The sequence below is a fragment of the Hydra vulgaris genome, chromosome 08 (genome assembly GCF_038396675.1).
Source record: "Hydra vulgaris chromosome 08, alternate assembly HydraT2T_AEP".
Classification (NCBI taxonomy): Eukaryota; Metazoa; Cnidaria; class Hydrozoa; order Anthoathecata; family Hydridae; genus Hydra; species Hydra vulgaris.
In genome coordinates this window covers 37220897-37232500 of record NC_088927.1, presented here as the reverse complement: position 1 = coordinate 37232500, position 11604 = coordinate 37220897, and the positions used below count along the sequence as shown (strand labels likewise).

The 11604-nt window shown below is 24.1% G+C and overlaps 1 protein-coding gene across 1 annotated transcript in view; it reads right to left on the bottom strand.

The window, feature by feature from the left end:
• The window catches only part of LOC100197501 (coiled-coil domain-containing protein 40), a 55139-nt gene that overhangs the window by 33261 nt on the left and 10274 nt on the right, over positions 1 to 11604 (bottom strand). Inside the window, exons 4-5 of the mRNA XM_065803616.1 lie at positions 3396 to 3615; positions 496 to 653 (exon numbers count right to left, since the gene is read on the bottom strand). Of these exons, the coding sequence (XP_065659688.1) occupies positions 496 to 653; positions 3396 to 3615 (378 nt within the window). The remainder of the gene's footprint in view (positions 1 to 495; positions 654 to 3395; positions 3616 to 11604) is intronic.

The window sequence follows — 11604 nt, the reverse complement described above, 5'->3', positions numbered from 1 at the left end:
TTCGGTGAAAATTTTTTTGAATATCTACAATTTTGTAATTGTAAATAAAGATGATGAACAACTTTTTTATTGATACTAACATAGTTAGATTTGTACGTTTATCAATAAAAAATTCAAATTTTCAATCAAAAAAGAAATCAATTTTTGAAAAAATGAGCTTAGCGCTTTTTAGAAAAACACTTCAATTTGAAACAATGTTAAAAAATGCATTTTGTATCAATAAAGAAAAATGCTTTCTGCGTTTCACATGTAGAAAGATAGTTGTATATTTTTACATTAGATAATTATATATTGGTACATTAAGTCAATGATGCTGGTATTATTGGTGCACTAAGTCAATACATAAACATAGATAATATAAACTAATGTTATAAAATGATGTTATACTTAAAACTATTATGTATTGAACTATAATGATAAATTTGCTGGATTTATTATGGACAAAATTCATTTAAACCTGCTTCTTTTTTAATTGATAACAAAATTCATTTAAACCTGCTTCTTTTTTAATTGTTGTGCTTTTAAAACTTCAGTTTCAGTTTTCTTTGATCCTCTTTTAAGAACAGAGATATTTGAACGAACATCATCTTTTGCTGACTCAAGGTATTGAACATTTAATGTTGTCTTTTCAACTTCTGCTTGCAATTCATTTGCTACGATAAATAACAATTAAATAGCTTATACTGCTTTAAACTATACAATTTTAAAACAGGATTAAAAGTATTGGATGTACTCCTAAAATACTTTATTTAAGCCAAGAAAACAGGATAAAACAGATGCAGTGCGGAAAATAAGAAATCGAAGGCAAGCTGTCAATTCGACCGGCCAACACAAGGAAATAACGGTCAATTGTTTTTTCTGGGCGGTCAAAATTTTATTTTTTTATTTGTTTAAATTTTTATCTTAGTAATTGTTCTTCATGACTTTGTAAATGACTACTTTGTACTTGACTTCATGACTTTGTAAATACAAATTTTGTAAATACAAAAATAAACAAATGCTTAAAAATTAATGGATTCGGATTACTTTAATAATAACAACTTTCAATAAAATCAAATATTTCTTTAAATGTGCAAAGGGGCAATTGATAATTTTCATTTTATTTATAAAAAATCTATTTAATTGCAATGATTTTGCAAATCATGGGAAAAGCTACAAGAAAAATAATTGAAAAAATTGAGTGGAAAAAAAAAAAAGTTGAGATTATGTTCTTAATTACAATCAATATTTTTGAACAATAATGAAATAAGAACTTAAATCTCTGAAGTTAAAGAAGAAAAACTAGCGCACATTTTATATCTCTTGCTCATTAAAATCATTTTAAAAACTGCTAATATTAATTAGCTAATAACAATGTTATTACCTCTCATTTGCAGATATTATTTAAACTGAATATTTAATAGTAATAAGATGATTGTTTAACGAAACACTACTATAAAAATTACTAATGTTAAATAAAACAAGATTTTCAGTAAATTCATATATATTTTTAAAAATCCAATTATAAAAAAAAAGTACAAATGTGCAATAAGTAATTTTTAATTTATATATTAATTTTTAACTTTCAATTTATATATAGTATTTTATTTTAACTATAATTTATTTGTTTGCAATTTGCAAACTTACATGAAAACTACTTACGTGAAAATAAATAATAGAATTAAGAGAAAAATAAAACAAATTGACTAAGTACAGATATACATAAACTATTATATATTATTATATTATTATTAAAATAATGTATAAAATTTTTCTATTAAAATAATAACAAAATAAGAACTTCAATCATTTAAGAAAAAAGAAAAATTACTGTTTTCAATTAATATGCTATAATAACTAGATAAAAACTTTAACAATGATAAATTTAATATATACTCAAATATATTTTAAGTAGTAGAATTAATAACATAAAATTATTAATAAATTTTAAATGTTTTAAAAACAAAGATAAAAACAGTATTGAAAATAAAGGATTAAAGAAAAAATTAGCTTTAACCCCTTTTTGCTTTAACAACCCACTAGCAATTAAAGTAGTGTGTCATTAACAAAAAAACTATTTTAAAAGCTTTTTCAAAAGTTAAATGATTTTATGAAATTTTAGTATATGTATTTTTAAAATAACATTTGATTATTTGTCAAACCTTGTTTTTTAAAATTCTGATTTTTTTTCAACTGGTCAACCATGACCAGCGAGAATACATTATGGGAGGTTTAAAAAACATTTTTAGTCATTTCAGGCAGTCATTGATCATTGACCAGCCGTTATTTTCCACATTAAGGATGCACTCCTAAAATATTAATTTCAGCCAAGAAAATTTAACTTACACCTAAAATTATCTAAAGCATTTTTTAATATTCTAAATATAGAAATTGTTTCATATTTCGGTTTCCAATAATTGTATTTCCTTGTATGCAACTCTCAGAAACATTTTACAACAATTATTTTTTTTAAGTTTAATGTAAAAAAAAAAAAGAAAAAAAAAAGAGAAAGATTGACATTTTGAATCTTATAAGAATATTTTCTTGACTTGCATATTTTGTAAAAATGGTAAAAATGTTTCAAAACAACTGAATATTTAATGTAAACAAGAATAGATCACTAAATACTATAACAGTGTGAGACTATGATGGTGTGACACTATACTGGTGTGAGCAAGAATAGATCATAAAAACTTTATAAATAAGAATAAATTAAAATCGCCAAAAAGAAAAGGTTGAAAATTATTTGATTTAAAGATTGTTCAAATTATAAGAATATTCAACAACTTCAATATTTCTATAACTTCATATAGAGCAAAATAATTTAACTTCATATAACTTAAAATAATTAGCAAATCTTTAATTTCACTGTCTGACAAAGAGTGGCATTTTTTGAAGTAATGTCTTAGTTGCTGTTAAGTATTGTCCTCTATAAGACTAAAGGAAAAATTAAATTAAAATCAAGGAAAACCCTTTTGATATGTTTTTAATGGCCTTTTTAAATAAGATTAAAAAAAGTTTAGAAGTATTTTACAGTACAGTCTAATTATTCATTATATATTGTAGAAAAAAATATGTATATATTTTTTACAAAACAACAAAACATAAGCTATAAAATTTCTTGGTTTCAATTTCTAGTGATAAATGGAACAAATCATAGCTAAAATAAAGACTTCTTGCAAAGCCATTGGTGGGTAATTTATTTTTAACATGTATTAAGTATTAGAGTAGGCTCTCATGCACCATATATCACTAATTCATAATTATGCACCATACAACCCTATCTAATTCATAATTATACACCATATAATACTATCTAATTCATAATTAAGCACCATTTTAAAGTATCTAATTCATAACAAACATCAAGGCTATTGTATAAAATTTTGAGAAATAAATTAGTTTATTCAAATTACCTTTTTTACGCTGATTTTGAAGACTATTAAATACTTGCTTGTATGTAGTTTTTGTTTCTATTAATTGTTTTTCAGTTTGCTTACGTAGATGTGAGCACTCATTAAACAAATTATGACGCTTTTCTAAAACTAATTGTTGCTTTGCTAATTCTTGTTGTACACCATACAAATTAACACCTAATTCTTCTCTTTGTCTTTTTACATATACTTGTTCTTCAACCTACACACATAATATAGATTTATATTCAACTATATTTGCGCGCTAAGATGATGTCATAGTCATCTGTGAGGACTTTAGTATAATCAACTGAAGGTTATACAATATAGGTATAAAGGACTTTTAGTGCCACAAAAAAGATTAGCTTATTTAATTACTCTTTTTCTGATTTTTAAAAGCTGTATAAAGTATAAAGGAGCGCACAAATTAATGATAATTAATATGCAATAACCTAATGATTGTAAACTGTTATTCATTGATACAAACAGGGAATTTTTCTCAATTTAGTTTGTTAACTTTATTTACTAATAGCTATCATAAGGTTTAAGCATAGTTTTTTTAAAGTAATTATAATTGTATTTATTTTAAACAAAATTTTGAATGCTTTTGTTAACACATGAAAAAACAAGACTAAAACATAATTACATTTCTCAATAGCGTACTTAGTAATTTAACTTAAAAGAAACGCTTTTGAAGAAGGTAACCATATTTTAGCATGGTTTTTTTAAAAAGTCTTTAAAATGCATTTTAAATTTTAGTATCTATTTATTTTTTATTATAAAAAGATGTTTCCTATAATAATTTATTGTTAAAAATGTATAAATAAAAAACTATCAATCCCATAGCTATTTGGAAAAAAAATTGTGAAATAATGTATTCATTTAAAAAAAATTTAAGCAAACGCCAATGTTTTGCAATAAGTAAAGAAACGCGAAGTTCATTTTTCTGTCTTTTTTTTGATTTACAGGGTAATTTGTTGCTCCCTGTTAATATATATTTGTGTGTATATATATATATACAAATTAAGTGTATATATACAGCCCTCGGACTAAGGGTCGGTCGGACTAAGACTCAGCATTTTGCAATGGCAACCTAAATGCTAACCTAGAAGTGTTTGAGGTTGACAAACTATTGCAACCTCATTTCTATGTTTTATGGTAAAACCAAGTACTTTTTGTCTCAAGTATCTTTTGCAGACCTGATGCCAACTTCTTACAGATTAAGGTCAGTAAATTGTTGCTGACCTCATTTTTCCTCACTTTGAGGGCTGCACACACACACACACATATATATATATTTATATATATATATATATATTTATATATATATATATATTTATATATATATATCTATTTATATATATTTATATATATTTATATATATTTATATATATTTATATATATATATATTTATATACATATATATATATATATATATTTATATATATATATATATATATATATATATATATATATATATACATATATATATATATATATATATATATATATATATATATATATATATATATATATATATATATATATATATATATACAATTTAATTTATTATTGCATTGTTCTTTTAAAAATATTAGGCACTCTTTTTTGTAGAATACATTTAAAATTATTCGTATATATATATATATATATATATATATATATATATATATATATATATATATATATATATATATAAATATATATATATATATATATATATATATATATATATATATATATATATATATACATATATATATATATATATATATATATATATGTATGTATATATATATATATATATATATACATATATATATATATATATATAAATATATATATATATATAAATATATATATATATATATATAAATATATATATATATATATATATATATATATATATATATATATATAAATATATATATAAATGTATATATATATACATATATATAAATTATGTTAGTGTATTCTACAAACAGAGTGCTCAATGTTCTGAAAGAACAGAGCAATAATAAATTAGTAAAAACACTTATCTAATTTTTGATTACTTCAACACTGTGTTTCACCATCAGTAGGTTCATCAGGAAGATTCTTCCTGATGAACCTACTGATGGTGAAAACACAGTGGAAGGAAAAAAGTGATTCTTACGTCAACACATACGTCACTTTTAATTACTTTTGACTTTCGTCCAACATTTGCGTGTTGTCAGAAAGTAAAAACCATTAATTTAATTACAAATTAATCGTTCTTTAAAAAAGCCGCAAAAACGCAAATTTAATTGACCAGAATGTTTTTTAAAATATAAACAATGTTTTTATTTTTATTTTTTTTATTAAAATGTTTTTAATTTTGTTTCTTTTAATAAAATGTTTTTTTTTTGTTTTTTTTAACTGTAAATCATGCACAGAGTGCTGCTACATCAACTATCTTATAGCCTGACTCGCTAGGGAGTGCTGCTACATCGACTGAAAAATAGCCTGACTCGCAAGGGAGTGCTGCTATATCAACTGACAAATGGCCTGACTCGCAAGGGAGTGCTGCTACATCGACTGAGGGATTGGTTGGGTCAGACAGTCTATCAATTAATAAAAAAAAAAATCCGGTCTTGCATTTTAACTTTTACTTTTTGTCAACAAAATATGGAAGAAAACTTTCAGACAACATATAAGTGTATATATATATGCATTTAATGCTGGGTTTATATATATATATATATATATATATATATATATATATATATATATATATATATATATATATATATATATATATATATATATATATATATATATATATATATATATATATATATATATATATATATATATATATATATATATATATATATATATATATATATATATATATATTTATGCAATGCCGACCTAAAAGTGTTTGAGGTTAGCAAAAAATCTCGAACCTCATTTCTATGTTTTATGGTAAAACCTATTAGGAAATATATATATATATATATATATATATATATATATATGTATATATATATATATATATATATATATATATATATATATATATATATATATGTATATTAAATTTTTTTTTTTAATATCTTGTTAATTAAAACATACGGAATAAAGTGGTATAATTTTTTTAATCGAATTCTAATTAAATAGTGTTTAACTTATTAAAAAACTGATGAGTACTTATAAATCTTCTTTAAATAAATTGGACAAAATTTAACGACCACTTTCAAATCTTTAATTTGCACTATATATATAAAAACTCCTCACTGATTATCAGAAAGTTTTTCCATATTTTGTTGACACAAAAAAAAAATTAAAATGCAAGACTGGAATTTTTTTTTTTTTAACTGATAGACTGCCCCAACCAAACCCTCAATTGCTGTAGCAGCACTCCCTTGCGAGTCAGGCTATAAGATAGTTGATGTAGCAGCACTTTGTTGCAAGTCAGGCTATAAGATAGTTGATGTAGCAACACTCCCTTGTAGCATCAGGCTATAAGATAGTCGATGTAGCAACACTCCGTGCATAATTTGCAGTAAAAAAATTAAAATAAAAACAGGCTATTTCAGTGTGGCGTAAGAGTGCTCATCGAAACTAGCAATTTATGTTATATATATATATGTGTATGAGTGTGTGTGTTTTTATTATTAAATAACATTAGGTAATATATAGCTTTTGATTATGCAAAAAATAAACACAGCACAGTTTACTTTAAAAATTGCATGCATATGAAGTTAGTTTTCTGGCTGATGCATTTAAAAAAATATATATATATATATACATAAAAATCTTTTAATTGAGCATACATATTGGTGTGCCATAAACTGGGAATATCAGTTTAAGAAACTCACAAAAAATTCATTTTAGCATACCCAGATAATGCTCCTTTGCACATAACTGTTTGAAGATATGTCAATTGATTAAAAAATGGCAATGATGACTTCGAAGACAATGACCCTTCTGGACACTAATTACAGCCACAATGCTAAAGAACATTAGGATATGTTATGGTAGTTCAACAACAACAATCCAAACATTATTTTACTTCAATTTAGAACCAAAGCATCATTGTCTCACAATACTATAAATAGAATCATTCATAACCATCTTTATTTTTAAGTCCCCTATAAGTTTACAATACCTCAAAAAGCAATATGTGTAGTCTTGTCTGCAGAATTTAACCAAATTCAATGAAGGTAAATAGCATTTGTGTGATGTTTTCAAAAGCAATCAAGATCTACTTAAGAAAAGCTTGTTTATTGTAGAATGAAAGCAAGCCCTAGAACTGTGCAAAAGGTCCTCCACAATTTAAATTATTTATGGCGTGCTGCTGCAAAAAAACCACGCTTAAATAAAAACCAAAAATTTGCCAGGAAAGAGTGGTGCAAACTACATAAAAATTGGTCAACAGATCAGTGGAGCCGTGTGGTCTTTAGTGATGAAATGAATGTTGAGGTAGACAACAGAAAAGGTCGCGTAATGTTGCGTAGACTTCCAAGCGAACGATTTGATGAATCATGCATTTTGAAACGAACAAAACAAGGCAGTGGTTCAATAGGCATTTGGGCCTGTATGAGTGCCTGTGGAGTTATTGTTTTTCATTTATTCGATGATAGACTCAACAAAGAAAGGTGCATCGAAATTTTGGAAAACTTGCTTATTCCTAGCATTGATTTATGGTAGTTGCAAGATGGATTTATTTTCCAGCAAGATAATGTGCCATGTCATAAAGCACATGTTGTTAGCGATTGGTTCAATTATAAATGATAGAAAATATGTGGGACATAATTCATAAAATATGTCCCACATATTTTCTATTGACATATTTTGACATAATTTTATGTCTGAAATATTTTCTGCTGACATAAAATATGTCAGACATATTTTCTATCGACATATTTTGACATAATTTTATGTCTGAATTATTTTCTGCTGACATAAAATATGTCAGACATATTTTCTATTGACATATTTTGACATAATTTTATATCTGAATTATTTGCTGTTTGATATTCTTGAAGAAAAAATCAATCTAACAAATTTATTGCGCATTTCAACTTAATTTACAGAGTTAAGTGAAAATAGTTTAACAAATTTGTTGCTTTTTTGCAATCAATTATGCTTCATAAAACTTTTACTTTAAACCCTATAAGCAAACATCAGTTGTTTCATAAAGGTCTTTTTCTGCCCTTTTTAGCAATGTATCATTTGATAGTATTGACTAATATTGGCATTTATTGACTTATTTATTGATTATGACTTATATATTGATTATGACTTATTTATTGATTATGACTAATATTGACATCAATAGTATTGACTAATATTGACATTTGATAGTATTGACGAATATTGACTAGTATTGAGGCATCATTTGATAGTATTTGATAGTATTGATTAGTATTGATTAGTATTGGCACTTTCCCTTATTAGAATATAAAAACCATCTCAAGCTGAGTTTTTATTACTGAAAGTGGTTTTTATTAGTATGACTAAACTTAAAATTATTTCTTTGATTAAAATAATATTAAAAAAAAAACTTTTTCAGTTATTTTTAATTATTAGTTGATCCTGAAAAAGATTTCATTATGAAAAATTGAATTCAAAAAATTCTATGAAAAAAACGGCTCACAGAATTTCAAAAAATTCGTGCCAAATTAAATTCATTTAAGCTGAAGAATTTGAAATATTTCACAAAAGTTATATTCAGCTCATTAAATTCATATTAATAAGACTAACCGGTAATAATTTATAACTAACTACGAATAATATACTTTTAGTTATAATAGTTATGATTTATTTAACAATAAAATAATTGACAATTGCATTATAACAGCATAATTAACTGCCATAAACTTGCATAAAATGTTTTGAGTGAAATATATATTGGAATAATTATTTTTTTCGTTTTCCTTACGATTTAAAGTCAAAAATGGAGAATAATTTATTGAATGAATCAACTATTAGTTAAAAATAACTAAAAATGTTTTTTTTTAAATATTATTTTAATCAAGAAAATAATTTTAAGTTTAGTCATATTAATAAAAACCATTTTCAATAATAAAAACTCAGCTTGAGATGGTTTTTACATTCTAATAAGGGAAATCGCCAATACTAATCCATACTTTTCAATACTATCAAATACTATCAAATACTATCAAATGATGCATCAATACTAGTCGATACTCTCAAATGATACATCGCTAAAAATACTTTGTCAATACTATCAAATGGTACATCGCTAAAAAGGGCAGAAAAAGACCTTTATGAAACAAAAGATATTTGCTTATAGGATTTAAAATAAAAGTTTTATGAAGCATAACACAGGTCAACAAAAACAAAGTTTTTTTCTGATGCCAAGAAAACAATTTGTTTTTTTATGTGGATTTCTTATTTTGATTTCAAATATGCAACTCATTTTTTACCATCACGTCAAGTTGTAAAGATATTTGGGTTCAAATCTTTAGAATTTGGGGTAAAGTCCCTAATATTGTCAAAATAAAAGTTGTTCAAAAGTATGTCAACCTGAGTCTCAAAAGAAGCGTATTTTCATAGAGATTTTAAAGATGTTATTTGTTTGTAATAAAAATAAGTATTTTTTGCATTATTGCTGAAAAACATTTTGTTGACATTTTTTTAAGAGTCTTTAGCATTTTTTCAAATCATTTTTTTGCCAAAACATTTTACGGAAAAATTTTTATGTTTTCTAAAATCTCTATACTATCTTCTAAAATATGCTTTTTTTGAGACCCAAGTTGACATACTTTTAAACAACTTTTTTTTGACAATATTAGGGACTTTACCCCAAATATTAAAGATCTGAATGCAAATATCTTTACAACTTGACGTGATGCTAAAAAATGAGTTGCATATTTGAAATCAATATGTGAAATGCAATCCAAAAAACAAACTGTTTGCTCAGCACCAGAAAATTTTTTTTTTTTTGTTGACCTTCAATTATAATTGATTGCAAAAAAGCAACAAATTTGTTAAACTATTTTTACTTAACTCTGTAAATTAAGTTGAAATGCGCAATAAATTTGTTAGATTGATTTTTTCTTCAAGAATATCAAACAGCAAATAATTCAGATATAAAATTATGTCAAAATATGTCCATAGAAAATATATCTTACATATTTTATGTCAGCAGAAAATAATTCAGACATAAAAATATGTCAAAATATGTCGATAGAAAATATGTCTGACATATTTTATGTCAGCAGAAAATAATTCAGACATAAAAATATGTCAAAATATGTCAATGGAAAATATGTCTGACATATTTTATGTCAGCAGAAAATAATTCGGACTTTATGTCAAATTCGGAAATTATGTCAAAATATGTCAGCAGAAAATAATTCGGACTTTATGTCAAATCAGAAATTATGTCAAAATATGTCGACAGAAAATATGTCTGACATATTTTATGTCAGCAGAAAATAATTCAGACATAAAATTATGTCAAAATATGTCGATAGAAAATATGTCTGACATATTTTATGTCAGCAGAAAATAATTCAGACATAAAAATATGTTAAAATATGTCAATGGAAAATATGTCTGACATATTTTATGTCAGCAGAAAATAATTCAGACATAAAATTATGTCAAAATATGTCAATCGAAAATATGTAGGACATATTTTATGTCGGCAAAAAATATGTCTGAAAATATGTTGACAGATCTGCCAGACATATTATGTCGTAACAACTCTGATCACAAGCTTGGTAAAGAACAACTATACAATTTGGAAGATTTGAAATCTTTTATCTCTCATCATTTGAAAAATGTGCCTGGTGAAGTAATCAAAACTTTAATGAATTCAATGCCAGAACGAGTACAAGAGTGCTTGAAAACAAATGGAGGAACAACACGTTTCTAAATTATTTTTTTATTGCTTTTTGAAATATTTTTGAAACTGGTCTTAAAATTTTGTCCAATTTTTTTTCCCATTTATATTTTTTAAGTCAGTTTTTTAATTTTTTAACATTATTTTGTAAAAAAATTATAAATTCTTTTATTATAAATATAAAATACAATAAAAATTCTTTCTAAAAATGTTTTTCTTTTTTTGATACCTTTTTCCAAAATAAAATTATATTAAGGTTAAAAATAAATTTTGAAAAAAAAATTAGTGGTCTTTCTTTGGCCACCGCTGTATATATATACATTTATATACATTTACATATACATTTATATACATATTATATATATATATTTA